We start from the raw sequence: 24,023 nt of genomic DNA, 5'->3' as shown, positions 1-24,023 counted from the left end.
ACTGAACTTGTATCGTATTAGGGGCCGGACAATATATAAAATAAGGCAAAAAAAATATGCACCATCCAAGGACAAAAGTATCCAAAGTATAGTTTTTTCTGATCTGAAACTTTTATCATATTATCACATCCCAAATCATCTATATTTCACTAAAAGAGTAACAAAGATTTTGACCCCCTCCCTGTAAAAGTTTTTTCTGAAACATATTATCACATCCCAAATCATCTACATTTCGCAAAAAGAGTAACAAAGATCTAAATTTCTGAAACATATTATCACATCCCAAATCATCTACATGATTTTAATATCACATTTCTTTCTTTCAGATAAAAATCAAATGCAAGTCATCCCAATTATCATGGTTGCATACCCGATATCCCTCACAGAGCGTCTTAATGCCGCTCTAGCATCACCTGGACGGCCTTCTTTTCTCTTTTCCATCTCTCGAATCTGGCAAAAGGGTTATTATAATCAGGGTTGGAAAATCAATTTGCACCCTTGCGAGAACGAAGTGACGTACTACTTTTTCTTTTAAAAAAAGAAAAGATATATATACAACTGAAACCAACATTAGAGTTTTATCCAATTAATGTATCCTTACAAGTTATGATGATCACCATATTCAAGTCTCAACTCAAGACCCAAAATAAGAAAAAAAATAAAAAGCACAATGCCAAAAATATCTACTTCAACTTGTTGCTTTAATCTTTTCCAAGAACATTTTCCTGATCAATATGTTTTTTCTTATAAAACTATATTTGTTTTTCTATTCCTTTTTTTTAGTATTCTTGCCAAAGTTTGTAGTTTTTTTATCATATTCTTTTTTCTTGTAAAGCTGCAGTACTCTTGCAGTTTTGCCAAGCCTCGTCTTTCCTTAATTAAAAAGAACTGATTTTTCCCAAATTAAAACTATATTTCTTTTTTTAAAACCACTCAATATAGACGATGGTATTATTATTTATATTCTCTTCTCAAAATCCTTCCAATAATTAATGTTTCCTATTTTCCTTTGAAATTAGCATTGAAAATAAAATAAACCAAAATCATCATAGAAGTGTGCATTCTTTATACTCGGACACCTAGGCTCAGGCGCTCACGATATAGTGGCTTACTGAAGGAACCTAGCCCAGGGTTGTCTGAGGCACTGGTGCCTCGAATATGTGAGGGCACCTGGTGCCAGTGACATCACTGATCATGATAAATGTAAAAATATCAGGCAAAAATTTACAAACCTTCCACTTAAATCTATCATCTAACATGCTTTTCTGAGCATCTGTAAGCTTTCCAACATATCGCCATATGTCATCACCTGTGCATGAACAATAGATTCAAATATTTTTGTTACACAACTAAAAAGAGTTAGAATACCAAATAAACATCTATGTTTCCAACAAATGCAAGTGTGAGTCTAAATCAACTCAAGACAAAATATACAATATATTCAAGTATCCATGAAGTAGAGGACAACTTAAAACCTAGTAAAAAGCATATTACAATTGCTTATTTTACATTTGTAAACATTTCTTGTATCCGCATTAAGATTTATATGTACGAAGACATGTGCTACAATATTGCGAACAAATTAAGAGAAACAATTAATTAGTTGAACCAATAGGAACCAATAGTATCCTATGAAGCACCGATACGGGTACGCATACGGGTGCGGGTACGCGTACGGGTACGGCAAACGACATTTCTAAAAAATATGAGATACGGGTACGGCGGGGATACGGCAAATTTTATATATAATTAATAATATATATATCATTTATAATGAAAATTCAAAAGATACATAAATATATAAATCACAAATCATATTCATAAAGTCATTATAAAAACACAAATAATACTCTCAAGTCATTATAAAACCACAAATACCAGTAATCTTGCATTATTTCATTTTAATCCTTCTATTTACTGAGTTTTTTTATGAAAAAAACCCTTATACTTTCAAAGTTTTTTAAAAAAAACCCCTAAAGTATCCCTAAAGTATCCCCGACGTGTCCCCGAAGTGTCCCCGGCGTGTCCCCGCGTATCCCCTCATTTAAAAAGAAAAAGAAAAAAGGGGATACTTCCCAGGCGAATCCCGTACGTATCCCCGCGAATCCCCGGCGAATCCCCGCACCCGGAGTATCGGATACGCGTACGGTGACCTCCGGGAAGTATCGGTGCTTCATAGATAGTATCTTTTTAATTCTATATTTATGAGGTTATGCACAATATCAATGATCAATACAAGTTCACTCAAAAGTTAATACTTCTTATTCTATCATGAAAACTAAACTAGACCCTCACAAGTAATATGAATGGAGTTTTAAAATTTGCAAACCTAAGCACAAACAGCTCATGTCTGCATGTTATCTTATTGCTAATAAAATCTTGCATTCTCTATGAACCCCAGAAAGACATTATAGATACTGTATCATGTTTGTGTTGAATCAAAATGATTGAACTAGTATTTTTATTGATTTTGAGTAGGGTTGTAAATGAGCCGAGCCGCCCATAAGCGGCTCGGTGGTCGCTCGATAAAAGCTCGGCTCGACTTGGCTCGATTTGTAAATGAGCCGCTCGTGAGCACGATTTGACCAGGTCAAAGCTCGGCTCGAAAGCTAGCGAACAAGCTCAATTAGAATATTTATGAACAAATTTTAGTTTTGTAGAAAACTATATAGTTTTGTGTTAGTTCACAAATATCCAAACTTAATATTTGTAAGCATCTTGTTTATTTATTCACGAACTTTCCTTGTGAGCTTGTTTATGTACACAGTTAAAAAGCTCTTTGCGAGCAAACTTCATAAATATAATTAACGATTTACTCACAAACAATTCATAGTTAGATAATTTTCTTAATGAACAAAGTTCAAAGAGGATTTTAGGCTCGAAAAAAGCTCGAAGCTCGGCTCGAGCTCGTTTATTTTCTAATGAGCTGAGCCGAGCTTGAGCAACCAAAGCTCCGCTCGGGCTCAAGCTCGTTAATTTTATAGCGAGCCGAGCTTGAGCAGGCCAAAGCTCGGCTCGGCTCGATTACAGCCCTATATATAGTGTTACAGCTGTAATTAGTGACTTTTGAGAAACCAAGCCCATTCTTGCATTATCCCAAAGAGATTATGAAATTTAATTTGAGAATCATTTATAAGTCATTACATACCAAGAATCTTATAACCAGTAGCAAGCGCATTTAAAGCAGCTTTCCTGGTTTCACCATCTCGTTCAGCTGTTAAGCTTGCTACGATTTGCAGAGATTTTAACTGTCCACTGATCTGAGCCAAAACAAAGTACAGATGTAAGTAGCAGATAGCCAATGCAGAAAAATATACCGAAAGTAAGAAAAATATGAGAGCTAAAAGAATTCGCCCTTGGCACCTCAGCCCCATGATGATCAATCAAAAATCCAACCAGATCTGCACATTCTATTCGTGTACGGTTGTTTTTAGAACGCAAACCTTCCAATATATAAGGAAAGGTTTTCGTTGCAGAATATGAGTTAACAATTTGTTTGGTAAGCTCACGCATTTTTTCTCGCACTTTCTCAATATTATGCCCCAACTGCAGCACAATAAAAGAAAATGAGTCTGATTACATCAATTAAGAAAAGAAAGAATAAAGGACAACAATTCATCACCATTTCTAAATTTAGCACAATATTAACAACAAAGCAACTTTGAAATTTAACATGAACAGGATATAAATGCATGGCTCTAGTCATATCTAGGTATGCTTAATAAGCCTGCTTATGCACTTCAATTGTTTTATGCGTTATAAAATTATTTAATACAGAGAGAGAGATGACAAAATAGAGAAAAATAGAGAAAATATACATGCAGAGAAAAAATTATACTATTGATATTAAAAATGATACTATGCATGAATCATGAAAAAATTAATGTTACAATTGCTTCAGATAGAACCTTCTCCGTCAAGCATGGAAGAAATATAGCAGCTTCAGATTCAGTCAATGTGTAGGCTTCATCCCGAAGCATGTCAAAAAGCTCAGGAAGAAATTCCAGTACCTGCCAATTCGAACCAAGCGCAATATTATCACCCTATATAGCATCAAACTCGTCAAACACCATATTGAGCAAAAGTTGGACAAGTGTACCTTCAACAGGCAAGTTGTGTTAGATTTACAGAATTGCAAAACAAACCACCTCAGAAGGATATCGAGAACTTCAATTATTTCCTTTGCAATGGAAGGAAGAGCCTGCAGCAAACCCAACAATCATATATGAAGTCGTCAACAGTTGAACAAAAGGCAAGTAGCCAAGCAGACAGCTAAATACCTTCTGTAGCATCTCAAGCCCATCAACTTGTTTTTTGAAGTCCGTACTCAGCAGCCGCCGATGCAAGTCCTCTCTGAAATATTTCATCATATCACTCTGTATTTAAGGAACATCAAAGAAATATCAGTACATACTAAAAACTGAAAGGATCAACCAAAAGCTAACATAAGCATACTACAAAAAAAAACCTCGAGATCTTGAATTTGTTCTATCCGCAATTCTTCAAACTTAAACCTGCGAACAACCATTCTCTCCCTGTCCTCCTGAAAAAGCATGTGGAAATGGAAGTTGGGTAAGCACTGTTTTTAGTTCTAACCGAACTTTTCAACCCACAGACAAAATATACCTTGTTTGAGTCTTTGATATTCAATAAAGCTTGCGACTGGACAGCTCTATCCTGAACAGACATTACTGCTTCTGGCCTTGAACTTTTTGTTGGTATGGCTCTCTGATGAAATCAGTCAGGCATCTAGTTATTCTCCTGAATAGAATATGTGAAAGATGTAAAGCAGAAGAAGATACATACTGAAGACACGGTTCGATTTCCATGCTTTGAAACTCCATTGGAAGCAGATCGTCCAGCCTTTGAGCTTGTCTTGGATGTTGGCCCCATGGTTGATTTTGCAGATTCAAATGGTTCTAACAAACAAAATACTAAATTTGCATAAAGAATCAACTGGAGAGAAGACGCACAAGAATTCTATCCAACATGATAAAGGAACACACCTTGAAAGCCAGTATAAGGTTTCACTCGCTCATGAACGAGAGCTAAAGCAGGCCCATTTAGATCTTTCAGATTCTTCTCAATCTGTAATAAGAGTACAGTAAGTGCCGTATAGGTAGTAAATTATCTCAAACAAATGACAAATAATTCTACTACATACCATTTCTTGTCCAGAAACCCTCAAGATCTCATTTATGCATGCTTCAGCAGCTTTTCGAACATCCGATGATTTATCCTAAGAATATTAAAGAGTACAGCCAGAAGTTAAAGTTGGATAATATTGCACATACCACAAAAGGCTAGGAATACTGTTGGATTTGGAAATGTCAAATGCACACACTGCCCATTACATTACCTGTCAATTTGGGCTTTTAACAAGTCATTGCACTAAGTGGCACAAATTTAACAAGCCCTTGATCATACATTTTAAATTGGAAAAATCTTAGGATGCTCCAACTAAGCCTTACTACCGAAACTATAGGACAAGATATCCAAAATTGAAATTACCGTCATAGCTGAGCCAGCTGGTTTCAACAAATGTACAGCATCAGAAAAGTCACTCAATCCAGAAAGTTGCTTTGACAACCAATCAAACAGATCCTTACGTCCTTCAGCACCAAGTTTAGTGTCCACTAATGCTGCTGCTATGTAGGGGATCTGAAAGAAGGAAACTATCATTTTAATGGATGCCAGAATGTTGGATTCATCGAAAATTAATCAACGACAAATAACGCATACCATTTTATCAAGACAAACAGCAGCTGCCCAAGTATCTATAGTAGTCAAAGTACACTCTCTCATATGTTTCTTGTTGTCACCAAGACATTTCAGAATATCCGACAAAATGCCCTGTAAGTAATCAGGAAGATAAACTTCAATATCCAGCAGGACAGAGAAAAGGAAACAAAAAGCCAAAAGCTTATATAAGTTTGCAAACCTTGCTTGACTTCTCAACAGTTGGACCCATAGCAGATGCAACAGCACCAATGGTTGTCAGCGTTGCCATAACTAAATTCTTATTGCTATCATTCAGACGTCCTCTAAGAGCACCACACAATTCACCTGGCAGTCAAATCAAATATAAGAACGAAAAAAAATAAAGCATGGTGCTTATGTGCCTTCACAAGTAAATTAGCTGAATTCCAACCACCATGGAAAAGATAAGTACATGATAAGTAATGATGATCACAATAATACGTGAAAATGCAAGGCATTACCAGTTCCAGTTGGCTGGATGCGCTTATTAGCCTCTTCCAAAATCTTATTCACAGCTTCAATTGACTCCAGTCGGACCTGATACAGAAAAGCAACAATGAAAATGACTCAGGAAATCATGTTCCATCGATCAAGTATACTACTCAGAAAAAGTATAAGCAGTTGTCTAAACAAGTTTCACATGTTGTCAACCATACCTTCCAATCAGGACTTTCCATGCTTTTGAGCAGAGTAGGTGTAATTTTTGCACTAATGTCTTCACGTGGTAGACCATCCAGTCCACCAGCAGAGACTGAGCTCACAGATTCTGATGCCCTCACTGATTTCTTAGGAACAACAGAAACACCCTGAAGGACAGACAAAGGAGATGAATAGCTTAAAACTCAATAAACTAGTTTCAATAAGGAAAACACTTCACTAACTTGGCATTACCTCAAACGGATTCTTTTCAAACTCAGCATCTAGTGCACTAAGGAGTGCTGGTTTAACATCAGCAAGAAACCCCTTAATTTCTGCAGGAAAGATAAAAGAATACAGTAATAACAAGATAGAAGAATTAATGATGAAGTCAGATAAGGGAAGAAATTCAGATAAAAACTCGCCTGGACCAACAAACTTATGTAGAGAGCCCAGTAGCTTAATAGTGGCATTTCTGCTAGCAGCCACACTAGACTGCAATCCGATATCTTTACAAAAATCAATTAAATCCTGCAATATGCAAAATATTATCATAAAACTTAGCTGAAACTAGCAACATGTTAAATAAGTTATAGGTCTGACAAGCAAACAAGATCCTAGTTTGGGAAAGAACTGGAAAGACCTTAAGCTTCAAATGTGATACACCAAAGTCCTCAACTGCTGAAACCATCCACAACACTCCCTCGCTAAGAACCTTAGGATTCTTATGGTCCTTCATAACCTTGTAAACCTATAAAAGAAGACATATAGTATGCATTAACTAAGAACGAATAAGAGAAATGCAATGCATCATATCCAGGTCCAATTCGTCAATTCTTTATGCTTCTACCTCTACCAAAGAAACAGAAAAATATGACCAATTGAAAATGCTTACTCTTTCAAAAATGAATCCTGGACCTACTGCCTCAGAAAAAGTGGTAAGACACTTCATGGCATGAGCTCTGGTTTTTATATCAGCCACCCGCTCGCTTATAGCTGTCAAAGAGACATTATAAATCCAATCAATCTGTAAGTTAACAATAGAATCGCCAACAATTTCAAAAGGAGGAGAAAAATCAGTTTAACAGATAGTTAACAACAAAGCCATGACGGTTTATAATGCAGCTCCACAGTTAATAGAAGAAGAAGAAAAAGGGATAAAGGATCCAAGATCCAACACTCACCAAGTAGACAAAGCACCACACATTTCTTCGGAAACTTTTTTGCAGTAGAAGCCAAGAAAGTAATTACTTCAATCATCTGCTGCTGAACCTGAATTTTTGTTTAATTTTATAATTATCAAGGACAGTCAAATAAGTGATTGATATTATATTTACAGCAAAACATATCAAGACTTCAAAAACCTGAACATTTTTCTCATTCCAACCAGGAATTGCACAGAGTAGACGAATTAAAATCTCCACAGACTGATCAAGGTCTTGTAGTCCCTCAACCTGTTGTTTCAACAAGGATATAGCTGCAAAAAGTGGTGATTATACAAATGAACAGCAAAATTTTAGATGACAATAGCTGAGAAGTATTTTTACCAAACAATTATCTACTGCCCAGAAGTAAAAATTTGAGAAAATCGCCAATAAAAATAGACAATTGTGTCAAGTGCAACAATGCTATGAAAACATCTAACCTAGACTTTCAGCAAAAACTCAGACAACAAAAAGAGGATTTTTACCATGCCAGGTAACCTATGATTTTGGGAAGAGTTGGTATGACCATTCCATTATGGTATCAGAAATAAACATAATAATCAGTCATGGAAACACACAGCCTAGAGAAAAAAATTCCAAGCTACCTTCACAGTGGTGGATATTTTATAAGCAAGATGATAAACCAGTCAAAAAATTCCAAGCAAGCTTGACAGTGGTGGATATTTTATAAGCAAGATGATAAACCTCTTGCCCCAAGCTGAGCATTTTATCAAACCAGTCAAGGTAGTCATCAGCACCATGAGCTTCCAAAATGAATATATTAGTGAGACTTCCCAAATTGCAAAATATGGAAAATCCTACATGTACAAAGCATCCGATTAAGTTGCAACGGTGTGGCTTCCAATTTTTGAACCATAATCTCCGGATCACAATGGAGCAACCACACTTTGGTACAGGTGCCATGTCAACTCAACAAGAAACAGGGCCAAATGTTACAAGTAGCACTTCAATATTGTATGAATGAAATAATAGAAATCTTACATTTCTGCTTCACCTTTAATTTAACAAAGTTATTTCAAAATAAGAAGAAGGAAAAAAAATAGTGATCACAAACTATAAATTTGCAAGGAAATCTATGTATCACCACTCAACATAGTTCAAGGAACAGAACCCATCAAAAAGCTGCACATAATCACACAAGGTTAACAGCAATTGAAGATCACAAGAAAGATTATAACTTACCTTCAAGCCTCTCTTTCCACACACTGCTCTTCAATTGAGAAACAGTTTCAGCCTGTATAAGACTTCCTAATTTACTTTCAATCTCTTCAAGACTCATTTCCGATGGCTGTAAATATTCAGTCAACCATATCCATTCAGATCCAGAACAAAAATATCCATGTTGAAGATGATAAAAAAAGACGACGTACAGAGAAGTCACTAGCTCACCTCAACATCTTCAGGTGGTTCAACAGCTCTTGAGGTTTCAGGCCGCCCAGCACCATCTCGTTTCTTGTTGGCACCAGATTTATTAGTTCCACCTTTTTTGTTAGCAGGCTGATGAAAATTACAATATAATAAATAAATAAACAGGAGAAACATGGAAACAAATTTCAATGGCAACAGATTGATATTAAATTAAGAGATATAGAAAGGAACTCACAGCAGCAGGAGCATTCTTCTTCCCAGTAAGCATGCTTGCTGCTGACCTTCTAACAAAAGAGACTTCTGATGTCTGTTAAAACACCAACCAAAATGCTTAATTAATATCAATACATATATGCATATATATACACACACATACATATCAAGCTCCAATGTAAGTAAAATATTGCTACAGATTTTAAATGATGGCAATTAGATTTGATTGGCTGCCATAACCGCCACTAGCATAAACTCTGAAATCATATTTCAGAGTAAGATTTTCAATTAATGAAAGAATTAGTGACTTAGGTAAACAGAGCATTGAGCTTACACCAACCTCTGTAGAAGGTACAGTCCCACTGGTAGCTTGAACTGTAGCTGGTGAATGATGAAAGACACAATAGACACACGTAAATAATTCCAAGTCAATGAGTAAAAACAAAAGTAAATAATTGCAATATGGGCGGCCCGGTGCACTACGCATCCCCGCTGAGCGAGGGTCCGGGGAGGGGTCCCACCACAAGGTTGTACTGGGGGCAAGCCTTCCCCTGCCAATTTATTTGGCAAGAGGCCGCTCCTAAGACTCGAACCCGTGACCTCTTGGTCACACGACAACAACGTTTACCGTTGCGCCAAGGCTCGCCCTCAAAAGTAAATAATTGCAATATGGAAGAAAAATTAAAATCAACAAACCTAATCTTATACTACCTGAAATACTGTTTCCTGAACCCCCAATCATTTCAGATAGCTTCTTTCTTCTAACATCGTCAAGTTTCTCCAATGATCTCTCCAAAGGCCTCATGCCAACGGACTAGGAAAAGTATAGGCAAATTGTAACATTTCATGCAAAATTTGTAGTATTTTAACAGATTTTCAAAGAAAATGGAAAAACTACCTTAGCAATTGCTGCCAAAGCAGAAAAAGCTGAATCCCTCACTTCAGGGGTCCCATCATTAAGGCTCTACAAGATCCAAGTTATTTAACATCAAATACACCATTTGAAAGCACAGACAATGCTGCAAAATTAGCAACAGAAAAGCAAGATCTACAAGTCCCCTAAAAAAATAGCAAAATATTTAAAGAAGTGAAGTCAATCATTTGAGAATGAATCTTGCATGGAATAATAAGGATCCAATATATGCAAAAAGAAGAAATACATTGAATAATTTTTTTAAGGGTAAAGTCTGAAAAAAAAAACACATGTGCTTTCACTTTTGTCAAACTGGTACCTATAAAAAAAATGGTACCTGTAAAAAAAATTGTCCAAACGAGGACTGAGCATAGTTATTTAAGGCGCAAGGGAGGTCCTTGAGCGCTGGCGCAACTTAAGGCGCGCGCCCGAGCGACACGAGGCATACAAAAAAAATCATAAATTCATAATACTAGTCACAAATAATCACAAAGAGTCAAACACCAATAATAAACCCATAAAATGCATGAGTTAAGTTCTAGTTAACTACTAAGGCATAATCATAAACTCATAATACCGAATTATAAGTTAAAACTAACGACCAAAGTTCAACTTCAAATAATTAATAACACTAATAGTCTTCTTGACTCTAGAAAACAACTAATCTTTAACTTCCTAGTCTTCCTTCCTAATCTTCATCGGAACCATCATCATCATCATCACTTCCATCATCATATGCTCTTCTTGAAGAAGGTTCTCAATCTCATCATCATTGTCACCTTCCTCATCAAGGTACTCATCATCTACAAAGTCGGATTAATTATCTATAAAAGGCATTTTACCCTTATCTTTCGCCTTAGCCTTAGGCCTAGCACTTGAACTAGAGGTAATGTCTGCGATATGGACAGAGAACTTCTGGTCTGCGATGGGCCTACTGAGCTCGATGAAAAGTATGGATACTTTGTTTCTGCCCTTTTCTTTTATTTTCTAAACTAATCTCAGCCATTCATCTTATTTTAATCCATGGCTGATAATAAAAGAATATAAAAAAACCCCAAAAAACCCTAACAAAGCCGAGGCGCGCGTCTGGCTGACAGCGCCCGCCTCTGTCATCCAGAGGCACTAAGGCTGGAGCCTTAGCCGAGGCGCCCCTCAGCCTTTAATAACTATGGGACTGAGTTTTTCGTTTTGCTAAAAACAAGGACAGTTTAGTTTGATACTGTAAAAAAGGCAGTTAACGACCTCTGAATGGAAAATTCCAAGAATTAAAGTTGTTTAGTACCACATTTACTATGGAACCAAATTTTTTATTTTCCAAAATCATCATTTTCGGAGCTTTCTCTCTCTGAACATTCACTTTCTCTCCTCACCAGACAACACCTAAATGACCTCAAAATTAAAAAGTTGAAGACTTAAAGTTGCTTAGAATATCATCAAGTCTTTGAATTTTTCAATTTGGAGGTCATCATCGCTCATTTTAATTTTGAAGTCCTTCTTTTAGTAAAGCAAAAAACCTCCATCATCTCTGGTCGCAAAAGAAAACCTCAGTCCCCGTTTACCAAAAAAAAAAATTACAGGTACCAGTTTGACCAAAATTGAAAATGCACAGGGGTTTTTTCTTACTTCACCCTTTTTTTAATTTGTAGTCATGGGGAAAAAACTTCAATTTTTTCAATTGCCTACGAGAAGCATTAACAGGTGCATAAAAACACAATATTTAATTTAGCAGGCAACACTTTGGAATGATTAAACAAGTACAGTTAGATCCCAAATAATCCTTACAATCAATTTCATCCTTATTATCTTATTTTTTTTAATATACAAGATAAGAATTTATAGGGGAAAAACAGAAATATCACTGGAAACCCAAACAGCAAGTCTAGGGATGGTCTTGGATAACCTAATCTCAGCTTAGATGGAAGTACGAAGAAGGAAAGCACAAGTGTCGGACCATATAAGCAGACTGGATGTGTCCTAGAAAATTCAAGATGGAACATTAATTTACAATTCTAAGAACACTCCAAAACCATATTTTTTAAACATTTTTTCAAAAATATCTATAGTTCACAGGTTACAAATTGCCAGTACTAGTGGCACCAACAATAGAAGCAAGCAAAACATTATTACAAAGTTCATAACATACGTAATCAAAATAAATGAACAGAATTTGGAAAACTAATCAAAATAAAGAGACAGCACTTGGGACCTTCAGGAAAAGAATACAATACCTCCATACATATGGGGACATAATCCTTGTGCACCTTCAGAATAACAGCCTTATTACTTGTTTCAATACAAAATGTTACCCAGTTCAAAGTTAGCGAGCGCACAAGAGGAACTTTGTTTTTCCCAGCTGTCTTAACCTCTGCAATAAACAGCATCCACTTCAAAAATAATAATAGCATATCCTTTCTAGAGCGTAGCTAAAACATAGTTATTAAAGGTGCCAGGGGTCCTGGAGCCTTGGCGCAGGTGCGCGCCTGAGCGACGCAAGGCGCACTAAAAGATTAAAAATATATAAACCATGAACCGTAATATATAAAATAAGAAGTTCTAAAATCAAACATCAAAAGATGCAATACTTCTTAATCATAAATTCTAACATGCTATAAACCCCATATCTAAAGCTCAAATGTTCAACTAAATAGTAAATCCTAAGTTGACTAATAGCTACTTCTCATCAAAAGTCATGAAACTCATCAATCATCACTCTCCTCATCTCCAACATCATCAAATTCTTCTTCGAGGATCTGATCCTCTTCCAGTTTTTTTTATTGAAGCGACCTTCGCTTACAGGGTCATTAACTAAATACCTGGAAGTCGTGACTCAAAGAAAGTGAGCTAGTCACTCCACAAAGTCAGTTTCACGTTGTCTATCTACACCTCTTTTCAATGTCGTTTTTTTTCTTTCATCAGTCATCACTCTCCTCGTCACCAACATCATCAAATTCTTCGTCAAGGATCTGATCCTCTTCATCCTCTTCATACTCAACCACAAAGTCAGTTTCACGTTGTGTATCTGCACCTCTTCAATGTCGTTTTTTTTTGTTGTTGTTTATTTTGGACTCTTTAAAAAAAACATGACATATAGGCATCCATGGCACGCCTCTTATAACCACGGCAGGTGCACAAAACAGCCTAGTGCCTTGGGCTGGAGCCTTAGGCTATACCCTTTAACAACTATGATCTCCAAGATGCAAGGAACTTAAATTGGAAATCAATGAGCACTCAAAGCATAAATCATATCAATATGACCCAGAACCAGGTTCAAAAGGTAAGAGAAAAGGAAAAAGAAAAATCATTTCCTGCAGGAAAATGTTAGTGGTTTACAAACCTTACATCATAAGGAATATTATTTAGCATACTAAAAAGAACACTTTTTTAGACTAATAACAACCCAAAAAACACCAACAAATGTTGAGGAAGCTCCAAAACAGAGGGCTAGTAATATTAAGGAGACGGTATAAACATCACAACAAAAATAAGAAATAAAAAAAAAAAACGGGAAAAGAAAGAAACCTTAAAATTCTATGCAGTTTATATACTATTTTAATAAGAGTATTGAATTTACCTTCAACAATGTCAACAAGATTTAAGCACCCAGACTTCTGCATTGCTTGAAGCGTTTGTGTAAGTGACTCAGTCAGAGTAGGTTTTTTCTCTTTCAATTTTTCCTACCACAAGCAAACAATGGAGAAAAGCATCACTGTTAGATATACAGTATATAGAACTCCAGAAAGCCATCCTATACAGAAGTCACAGTAAGTTCAAACAAACACACAACCATGGAATCAAAGCAAATGCAAGCACATCCAAACACAATTTTGTTTACTGTCCTTATACATATTTAAAAGAAAAAAGGATATTATATATGCAATGGGAATGCCCCATAATTTCTCGAATCCAATAAAATTACCAGTGAAAAATAAGATGATATACAGCATGCATCCAATGTACACACTACATTTTCACAGAAAATAACAAAGACCAAAGACATGGTATGCCAGGAACATAATAGGGTTCCAAAAGCAAGTAACACATCAAAAAATGAGTAAGAACATAATACTGTCCTTTTACATATTTAAAAGAAAAAAGGACATTATATTTACAAGAAAATGCAAGGGGAACACCCCATAAATTCTCCAATCCAATAAAATTACCCTGCGAAATAAGTGAAAAATAAGATGATATAAAATATGCATCCAATGTAAACGCCACATGTTCACAGAAAATAACAAAGACCAAAGACATGGTATGCCAGGAACGTAATAGGATTCCAAAAACAAGCAACACATCAAAAAATGAGTAAGAATATAATAATGCACAAAGCTATAAGAAATTGTTTCGGAGTATCCCTTCATTTTAACTATCAAAAAAGGTACCCTTGGAAAGCCTTCCTAACAAAAAAAAAACACAACCAACATCAAGCAAATGCAAGCACAATATTCTTTAATGTTCTTTTTACATATTTAAAAGAATAAAAAGGACATAACATTTACAAGGAAATGCAAGGGGAAGGTCCCCATATATTCTCCGATCTGATAAAATTACAAGTGGAAAATAAGATTATATAGAAACATGCATCCAATGTACATACTACATGTTCGCAGAAAACAACAAAGACCAAAGGCATAGTGTGCGGGGAACACAATAAGATTCCAAAGGCAAGTAACACATGAAAAAAATGAGTCAGAACATAATACTGCACAAAGATATACAAAAATTTGTTAAATAGTGTCCCTTCATTTTAACTATCAAAAGAGGTTCAACTTCAGGGTAGAAAAATGGGATAAAAAATGGGTTCAATCAATGCAGCATAATGTCAACATTTTTTACTATGTTCCTAAATATGGTACACAGATTATAAATAAAAGTCCCTTACAAATGGGGGCAAATGAAGGAATGTCTTCAATTCAAGATCATTCTACTTACAAGCAAAACTGGTAATAAGAAGCGAGAACTTCCAGAAAAATGAGTTCTTAAGCCCCGTGCAAGATTGCCAATAGCTTGGATGGCCTCAACTGCAACTGCAATGTTCACATCTGTAACAAGCTGGGGAAGAAAAAAACAGTTGAAGCATGTTATTGCAACTTAGCAATACAAAATAAACATGAAAAGTTCAAAAAATATAAAACTGAAATTTCATTAATACTCATGACGCTTTAGCAATAAATATTAAAGCAACAGAAAGTTACATGTTAAGCCTGGCATATTGTCCAGAAACCATACTTCTAAATATGTGTTATCATTCATATCTGTCACTAAGATCGGAAATTATCAATCTTAGAACTACTCATATGAACCAACATAACTGAAAGCACAATACTCTCGACTATTACATTTAGCATAACATAAAAGGACTGAGCTATGGAAAGGCACAATATATTCTGACAAATTCAAAGCCATGTATATGCTTAGATAGACACAAATATTTGCATTCATAACATATGTAACCTCAGACGTTGACTAACCCCCCCTTCAGCTTAATTGTAAGATAGCACAGAAGGCCATATTAATACCAACAAGAGCCTTTTCAACAAATTTCTGAATAGATATTATGATAGCTTCACAACCCCTATTAAGACATGCATATTCAGGTAACAGAAGCATAAATGCTCAGATTATTTGGGTGGTAAAGACGAAAATCCATTGTATCATTTCTCATTCAAAAAAGACAAATAAAAAACAGGACCTTATAAAGAAATCCTAATATGTGAAATGGCAAGGAAATATACAGGAATACATACAAGAAGTACAATCAACCTTCACAAAATATCGCAACATTGCATCCTCGCTCTTAAACAGCTAAAAAGGATTCATCATGCTGCATACAAAATTAACAACCAAGAGTATAGGAACTCCATAACTGTGTGAGCAATTAATCAAGAGCCCACAGCAACTGTGCTTCATGAGCAGGAGCTCCTTCACATATGTCGAGAAAGAATAGTAAAAGACATACTAGAAAAGATTTTTAAAAACAAAAACAAAGAAAAACAACAACAACAACAACAAAAAAGTGGAACCACCTTAACATCTAATGGAAAATGCACTTGAAGTTTTAACTGGAGAAGAAAAATTAATTGTAGTCGCTATGTAGAAGTATCTACCTTTTTCAATGTCCGGCAAACTTCTGAAAAATCACCAGGTGCTATTCTTTTTGTAGAAGCCAGCTTAGTCAATTCTGCCACAGCCTCCTTTCTTTCTGACCACTTGGTGGCTTTCTAAAAGGCAAGCAACATTATTAATTATAGAAGGAACCAAACTTACTCATTTGGAAACAGACAATAAAATGTCAGATATCAGTCCCATTCAGAATGGAAAAAGAATGTCGCAGGATGAGATAGCACTCACCACTCTATCCCAAAATCCTAACTTCTCCAGAGGAGCCAAAATATCTACAGGATCAACAAGCTCATATTCATCTATTTCCTGAGGAGCTGGCAATTTTGGCACACATATGAGCAATTACATGTTTGTGAGTCACACACACACACAGAGAACAAGATAATAATAATAATAGCAAAGCAGGAGATAATCACATACCTTCAGCTGCAACTTCTTCCAAATGGGCAGGACCTGCAATTTCAGATATAGCTTCTGGCTCTGGCTCCTTGTCTTGCTCAGACCTGTTAAACGTACATGTCTAAATTTAGACATAGATAAAGAAACTGACTTCTAAGACACATACTCTAACTAATAACCAACATTTTACACCATATAACGGCAATACCATAAACTTGAAAGTTACAATTTGTATGATATCTTTTCAAACTAAAAAGCAGCACTCAGAAACGCAGACGAATTGACATCAATGACTGACAATTATTCAACCAATGACTAACAAACATCAAATCCTTGAAAATAATAACATCAAAATCAACTTAAAAGATAACTAAAGGCTTGAACAGATGAGATAAAACAACCAGGAAGAGATTTTAAAATAAAATAGAAGAATAAAAAGAAAAAAGCATGTCAGCATAAATTGCAGCTCAAAAAATAGAAGTATGGCAGAACTTCAGATAAGCCAATAAAGAGAGCTAAGGTTCATCCTTTTTCTACTTGAATAACCAAAGTAGTCTCAAGCAAATAAGAAAAATAGAAGCCATCATGTAAAATTCAATGGTTAGAGCAAGGGAAAACAACAGACTACACCATCAATACTTCCAATAACCCAATTCCTACTGATAGAGAAAAGATGAAGTAAAATATTTCCAAAGGTAAGCAATATCTCTTCACAACATTCACCTAATCTTTCGAGATGGCTTAGCTGTCCCCGTGACATTAACAAGCTCAGCTTCCAGCTCTTTTTTCTTCCAACATAAAACCAATCAATTAATAAAAATACCACGAAACCAGGATTTGAAACAGAAGTTGAAAAAAAAAAAAAAAAAAAAAAAAAAAAAAAAAAACCCCATTAATTTACCATACCATTGTATCCCTCATTTTCTCAAACAAAATTGATTTCACTGGGTCCTTCCCAATCCAACGACAAAGCTCTAGAGTTACGCCTTTGGAGGACGCACGAACATTCTGATCTTGATGATCAAACAATTCTGGAAGCATCTTCAAAATCCTCTTCGGGGGAACAATTTTGGCTCCAAATTCACTAAGCATAATGACATGACATACTTAGGTAACCAACTAAAAAGGAAATTACTACAAAATTGGAACAGATGATCACCTCAATGCCTGAAACATGACATCAATTGCTGGCACAACAGCTTTGGCAACTTTATTTTTTATTGCTTTCTCCATGGTATCCTGCAGTCATCAGGCATATATGTTATGATTTCATGGAAAACTGATCATATAAAAAGCTAGGAAGCATCGACAGGAGCAGTCGTACAGTGCAGGTACGACATTTTTAACAAATAGGAGACAGGAGTACAGCAGGGACATGCCAATTATATATAATCGCAGATCAGATGTGTTTAGGTTAGGTTTTTTAAATTTTTATTTGTTTTTTTTTGTGTGTTTTATATTTTAATCCTTTTCATTTACATAAAAAAGGGACGGCTGCTATATTCTTTTGTTTAGATTTTGATTTCTTTTTTTATTAGGGTCTTATTTTATTCTTTTATATATCAACACCTCTTTTTTGTATAATTATTAAAAAAAAAAACACCTATATAGGCAATACTTATTTTGGCATGCCAGGTGCGCGTGTCCGACACTAGTACGTTAACCTCCTAGAAGTATAGGTTCTTCCTAGATAAAAACTAATTTGATCAAGTGTCAATCCAAATGGCCATGAAAACATCAGTCTGTAAATCAAGAACTGAATCGTGCACATGCAAGAAAATCCCATTGCCTGAAACCTCATCAACTCCCTTCCATTTTGGTATTTCTTCCTATTCCCCCTTCTCATTGACTTAACAAAGAGTCCATAGTTCTGAAAGAATGGTTAATCACGGAGAATTTTGCCTTCAAAGCATTCAATCATATACAAAAATAAAATAAAACAAACAGCATGAAAAAGAAAAATCTCTGGCCATGTGCAATTATCGTACTTTTATAGTATCATAATCCCTTAGACACAGTCTTGCGGCAAAGATTTAGGGAAAAAGGTACACAAAAGGGGGGGAAATAACATGAAAATGAAAGAAAAATGTATGTTCAAGATGTAATTTATCGAAAATGTAGGATGCACTTTACAGAGTATTACATTCGCCAATTGAAGTACTCTTGGTGCTTTTTTGAAATCAAAACAGTATAACATACTTCAAACATTTGGATGAAATAATGTAACCTTTTATTGAAAGAAAAGGCACAGTTGTTTGTCAATAACAAACCACTAAAGAAACAAACTTCTTCAAAATTTCCCTTTCAAATTGTAACAAGCAAGTCCAAACATAAGGCACCCATAACCTGAACTCTTGACACAAAGTCACACAGTTGTCTCGTTTATTTTAAAAGAATATGGATCCCTCTACTGAAAAATCTTTTAACAACCCCTCTAAAGCTCATAAGATGAAAGAGTTGAGAGCATCAGTTCTGCAGCTGTCTAGTTGCAAAACCAATTTAACAAAGCGAATTGACATAAAGATCGCCTCCCACTCAGAAGCAGGTAAATTCCCACTCTCATTATACGATTTCAGCACGAAACCAGATATATAACTACTGCAGTGATATAGCTTGCAATAGTTCAGTAGTTACAATTTCAAAATGTATGAAATTTAACAACACTGGGTAATATTTGAAACTTGGGCATACAGCAACAAGCAACAGTAACATTTCAAATATTGTTTTATCTTTTAATTTTACAGCTTTACTGTTTGAACAATTAACCAGTGATGAGTGATTTTGCATTGTAATTCAGACTATTTATTTCATCTAGCCATTCATTTTCTCTTCACATTGCACAAAAAGAACAGGTTAATTTCTTGGTCTTCATACAAAAATAATACAATCGAAGGTCAAAGGTGGCAGGAAATACATGCTTAAAAAAATGACATTGCCAATTCAATGTTAGTAAATCATTAAGAAAATGTATATTCTCGAGATCATCCAATATCACCACAACACATGGCCATAAAACCTTATTTGTTGAGTCTCGTTTTAATATTTCATTAGTGTATTCTTAAAAAAATGCAATTGCCAATTCATTGGAAATAAATCTTTGGCAAAACATATATACGTAAAATAATCTAATATCACAACAGAAGGATGTGAAGATTGTTCAATGTCAAATCTCAAATTTCATTAGCATAGAATAGATTTACTTCAAGAAAGTCAAAATTTGTACTTACACAAAATTGTCTATCCATTTTCTATATGGTACAAAAACCACAAGCATAAATAAAAATTTCTACAGCCAAAATCCAAATTACATGTCCTCTCAAATTTCTGCTTAGCTAAGCCCTTAAATTGTTAAGTTTATCATGGAAAAAAATAGTAACCAAATAGAAGTGGTCCTGAAAAGAATAAGAAGAAGAAACAGAGATAAACGAACTGAAATCCTAGAACATTGAAAACCCAACCTCAACATCTTACTGATGGAGATTTTTACTAATAAACGAACTGCAGAATGGAGATTTTTACTGACCACTACAGATAACTGAAACAGCCAACAATGTTCTCCCTCTATGGCTGAATAAAGCAAAGGCTTAGTAATATCACTTAGATGGAGAAGTAAGCATGTATTCCAATTAAGAAACTGAGATGTGCATGGATCACACTAAAATCTGAACAAGGATTAAGAACATGTAACCAACAATTCAGAAGTAATAAAACAAGATAATTTCAATGTACTGTATGCATGCACGTGCAATAAAGGCATCCCACTGCAGGAAAAAAAAATCTCTGTATGGATGAAAACCTTGTCAAGTTCTAAGGAACCACAGAGCAAAAAAGCATAGCAACCTTCAATCAAAATCAGCAAAATGTAGTGCACTAAGGAGCCTACCAGGAAAACATCAACAGCCTCCAGCTCCACCCAAAGCATGAATGCTGCCTGAGCCTTTTCCACTGTTTTGGGACGACCAGTAAGGCATTTTGCTACAATGACATCACAAACTTCCTTCGCATACCTGTATATAGTAGTTTCCAACTCAGAATTCAGAAAGCAAAATGAAAGGGCACAAAAGATGAACATCATAAAGGTTCTTCACCTTCCAGCATCAGCATCTGCAGCTCGCAAAAAAGCTATTAATGCATCGAGAGCCTTCTCTTGAACCGGCGCATTTGAATCCGCCACGGTCTTCCTAAAGAACGGACCTAATACCCCCAAAATAATGAAGGAGCCGTTCAAAACCGCATCCACATGAACGCACATTCCCCATATAAAATTGAAATAGACATAGATCGACCACACAACTATGAGAATCAGATCTGAACTAGAGAAACTAAAATGGAAATGAAAACCCTAAAGGAGTAATAAAAGAAAAACCCACCAAATTCACGAAGACGAGGGTCCTTAGGATCGGTAATAGAATCACAAACGGCAGCCAAGTCGATGTTGGCCTCGTTCCTCACCTTCCAGTTCTTATGCAATAATCGATCTTCCCATGGCAACTTCTTTGCCTCCTTCAACAATTTTTCTTCTTCCGACATTGTTTCCTTCACAATCTATATCCACAATTTATCGATCTCCGCAATGCAGACTTATTATATCTTCTTTTCCTTCTGGACGTTGCCGTACCGGCGAGAGAGTAGGGAGAGGAAATGACAAAACCAGGGTATAGAGAGGGTGCGTACGATAATGTTTTATCACTCGAAACTCAAAGAATAAAAAAATAAAAATAAATTACAAACAGAACATAAGAGAGAGAGGATGGTATTTTGGGTTGTACGTTTCGAATTAGTAATTTTCCCACGCGTTATAAATTTGTTTCTAAAACACTCCGAAATATTGAGAGATTTCTAATACAATTCAAACACAGCGCGTGTGGTATGTTTCGGCACTGTTACAGTTGAGCAGCGCATTTTTATAGGACCCTGAGTGGGCCCAACTGAGAGCACTGCAGGAGCGTGGCTTCCCTCTAGGAGATCTATGCCTAGTCAGATGCATAACGTAATTCTTTTTTCTTTTAACGGAAATAATCGTAATTCTATTAGAGCATCCACAATGATTGGTAACAACCATTGTGATTTAAGAGGGAGAAGTAATAAGACTTAGTAACAAACCATTAGAAGAGAAGAGTTTTTTAAAATTTTATAGGGTAAAAAAAAATTATTAATTACAAATAGGTATTAAATCTGTAATTTACCATGTACTGATCAGCATTTTTGCCAGCTTTGGCAACATAATAAAGCAGCCACAATTGGCGCTATACTTGCCAGATATGGCACGTGTATGCCACGCGCCGAATCTGACGCTTATAGCGCCATGCGTGGCTGTCAAAGCTTATTTTTTTGGATTTTAAGGATATTGTATTTCTTTGTTACTAAAATCTGTAATAAACCAAAATTTATTGTAACTGCTCTACTGGTTTGTTATAACTCCACCTAGGATTATAACAACAAAAATCCTCCCATTAGAGTTGGTCTTACAATTACACAAAGTTTTTTATTATTCTATGAAGCTTTCGAATTTATGATATTATAGTCGTCCGATCTGTGGAATGAACTAGTCAGTTTGACAATTGAAATCAAAATTTAATGATCTAACGGCTACCATTGGAGTTTATACAATGGTGTGCATCTATTCAATCTACTTTAATTAAATTAAGCTGATGTTCTTAGCCGGCCGTTGTTTTAAAATTGTACTGATTTAGAAATTTGTAATTTTTTTTTTTGAAAGAATGGAATTTATTAAACTAAATCATCTAAAAGAACATCATAAAAAATAAGTGTACAATCCCACATTTTTCGAACACATATGTAGGTCATTAAGTTTGATGAGCCTTTGTAAAAAACAAGACCAAAACATTTTCTAATTTTTGAATAATCAATAGATAAGATAATTGAATAGATGGTTGCCAAATAGTCTAAAGTATTGATAAACAGTTCAAAAGAACCCGAACTTTATAGTAATTTGCATTTTTCAACAAAGAAAGAGATTCCTTAATAGTCGTTGCTTCTGCGAGAACAAGTTCGTATAAGCCCCTACAGAAGCATGATTCGCATAGATACAATTATCTTGGTGATCTCGTATAACAAATCATACAAAGTAGTATCCATCTTCTTCGATTATCTCGGCATCGACATTACAGATTGATATGGTAATTAATGGATTATGGGCTTAGCAAACTAAGACTCATGCCTATTAAGTAACTAAACATCAGGTCGGCTTACTAAGAAGGCTCTTTTTGGAATATGAGTTAAAGAGGAGCTTCGAACTTCAAAGGATGCGCTCAACTCTGCTTATTGTGGATTACAGGGTCTGAAACCTATAAGGAGTTGACATATGTACAAGCACACAAATCCAAAGGTAAAGAATTATCTATAAATAGCACAAAGATGGGAACAATAGGTACGTAGTCTAATATCACTTCACTTCTACTGTATTTGTAACCCCCTCACTAGGATCACATGACATCTCACACAACATATTATACATATCATATAAACTTCAATCTCATATAAACTTTACATATTATACATAAGAGAAAGCATTTACAATTTACAATACACGTTTAAGTCATTATCCTACATAGAGGATTTACAAAACAAAAGTACATCACAATACTCCAAAATGCCTAGATGAGAATGGACTGACACTGCCGATGCGACCTTAAGCAATAAGAACTCCACCTAACCTGTAAAATATGTTGGCAAAGAGTGAGCTGCCTACTCAATAAACATATTACGCATATGTGTATATACAAAAGTAATGTAAAGAACACAAATCAAAATATATCATCAGTACCAAGTTAGAATTTTCAATAGAAAGATATTCACTTATTTCACTTACTATAGTAATACTTATTTTAGAAAGTAAGGCCTTGTTGTACTTAGACAATATATATAAAATGGTCATTGGGCCCAATCTGTATCCCGGCTCACTAAATTCAGAATACAATCATCTGTGCTACGGAGGAGTTAAACTCAACTCACGTACTCATATATCTCAACACATGTGCTTTCGGCTCACAATATTCGGATAGCACTCTCAACTAAGACCATTTCACATATCTATCCAAGCAAGCTCATATTCATTTCTTATCCAACCATTATTCAGTTCCAGTATGTGCACAAGGCTCAACATGCCGTTTTTACTCATAACACTGCAACATACTCAATCATATCACTTTCTTATCAATCATAATGTATCACAAACACTCAAACATTATTCACATCATTCACATCAGATTCAACCACATCTCACACTCAACAAGTCACAAGCCACAATACATTCATACACATATATAAGCAATATGCTTACCGTCGCACTCAGTTCGATCTATTCTACACGATCGGGTGTGCGTTCAATTGCACCTTGTCCTCCTAATGTCACATAACATTTA

The 24,023-nt window shown here is 35.4% G+C and overlaps 1 protein-coding gene across 1 annotated transcript in view; it reads right to left on the bottom strand.

The window, feature by feature from the left end:
* The window catches only part of LOC136201252 (protein MOR1), a 30,637-nt gene extending 9,205 nt beyond the window's left edge, over positions 1 to 21,432 (bottom strand). Inside the window, exons 1-41 of the mRNA XM_065991881.1 lie at positions 21,009 to 21,432; positions 20,727 to 20,832; positions 20,522 to 20,645; positions 17,798 to 17,877; positions 17,545 to 17,722; positions 17,362 to 17,426; positions 16,660 to 16,742; positions 16,468 to 16,553; positions 16,224 to 16,337; positions 15,049 to 15,168; positions 13,688 to 13,790; positions 12,345 to 12,481; positions 10,102 to 10,167; positions 9,915 to 10,017; positions 9,544 to 9,584; positions 9,226 to 9,297; positions 9,012 to 9,119; positions 8,805 to 8,910; positions 7,761 to 7,873; positions 7,581 to 7,668; positions 7,292 to 7,392; positions 7,040 to 7,147; positions 6,822 to 6,927; positions 6,652 to 6,731; positions 6,417 to 6,566; positions 6,222 to 6,297; positions 5,942 to 6,066; positions 5,743 to 5,853; positions 5,512 to 5,661; positions 5,165 to 5,239; positions 5,007 to 5,088; positions 4,807 to 4,919; positions 4,627 to 4,728; positions 4,469 to 4,543; positions 4,281 to 4,376; positions 4,100 to 4,201; positions 3,909 to 4,010; positions 3,364 to 3,546; positions 3,149 to 3,260; positions 1,233 to 1,309; positions 371 to 450 (exon numbers count right to left, since the gene is read on the bottom strand). Of these exons, the coding sequence (XP_065847953.1) occupies positions 371 to 450; positions 1,233 to 1,309; positions 3,149 to 3,260; positions 3,364 to 3,546; positions 3,909 to 4,010; positions 4,100 to 4,201; positions 4,281 to 4,376; positions 4,469 to 4,543; positions 4,627 to 4,728; positions 4,807 to 4,919; positions 5,007 to 5,088; positions 5,165 to 5,239; positions 5,512 to 5,661; positions 5,743 to 5,853; positions 5,942 to 6,066; positions 6,222 to 6,297; positions 6,417 to 6,566; positions 6,652 to 6,731; positions 6,822 to 6,927; positions 7,040 to 7,147; positions 7,292 to 7,392; positions 7,581 to 7,668; positions 7,761 to 7,873; positions 8,805 to 8,910; positions 9,012 to 9,119; positions 9,226 to 9,297; positions 9,544 to 9,584; positions 9,915 to 10,017; positions 10,102 to 10,167; positions 12,345 to 12,481; positions 13,688 to 13,790; positions 15,049 to 15,168; positions 16,224 to 16,337; positions 16,468 to 16,553; positions 16,660 to 16,742; positions 17,362 to 17,426; positions 17,545 to 17,722; positions 17,798 to 17,877; positions 20,522 to 20,645; positions 20,727 to 20,832; positions 21,009 to 21,168 (4,259 nt within the window). The 5' untranslated portion in view covers positions 21,169 to 21,432. The remainder of the gene's footprint in view (positions 1 to 370; positions 451 to 1,232; positions 1,310 to 3,148; positions 3,261 to 3,363; positions 3,547 to 3,908; positions 4,011 to 4,099; positions 4,202 to 4,280; positions 4,377 to 4,468; positions 4,544 to 4,626; positions 4,729 to 4,806; positions 4,920 to 5,006; positions 5,089 to 5,164; positions 5,240 to 5,511; positions 5,662 to 5,742; positions 5,854 to 5,941; positions 6,067 to 6,221; positions 6,298 to 6,416; positions 6,567 to 6,651; positions 6,732 to 6,821; positions 6,928 to 7,039; positions 7,148 to 7,291; positions 7,393 to 7,580; positions 7,669 to 7,760; positions 7,874 to 8,804; positions 8,911 to 9,011; positions 9,120 to 9,225; positions 9,298 to 9,543; positions 9,585 to 9,914; positions 10,018 to 10,101; positions 10,168 to 12,344; positions 12,482 to 13,687; positions 13,791 to 15,048; positions 15,169 to 16,223; positions 16,338 to 16,467; positions 16,554 to 16,659; positions 16,743 to 17,361; positions 17,427 to 17,544; positions 17,723 to 17,797; positions 17,878 to 20,521; positions 20,646 to 20,726; positions 20,833 to 21,008) is intronic.
* Positions 21,433 to 24,023: the final 2,591 nt, after the last annotated feature.

This window comes from Euphorbia lathyris, chromosome 1 (assembly GCF_963576675.1).
Source record: "Euphorbia lathyris chromosome 1, ddEupLath1.1, whole genome shotgun sequence".
Classification (NCBI taxonomy): Eukaryota; Viridiplantae; Streptophyta; class Magnoliopsida; order Malpighiales; family Euphorbiaceae; genus Euphorbia; species Euphorbia lathyris.
Note: the sequence above shows the minus strand (reverse complement) of the source record. Positions and strands in the feature narration are given on the sequence as shown.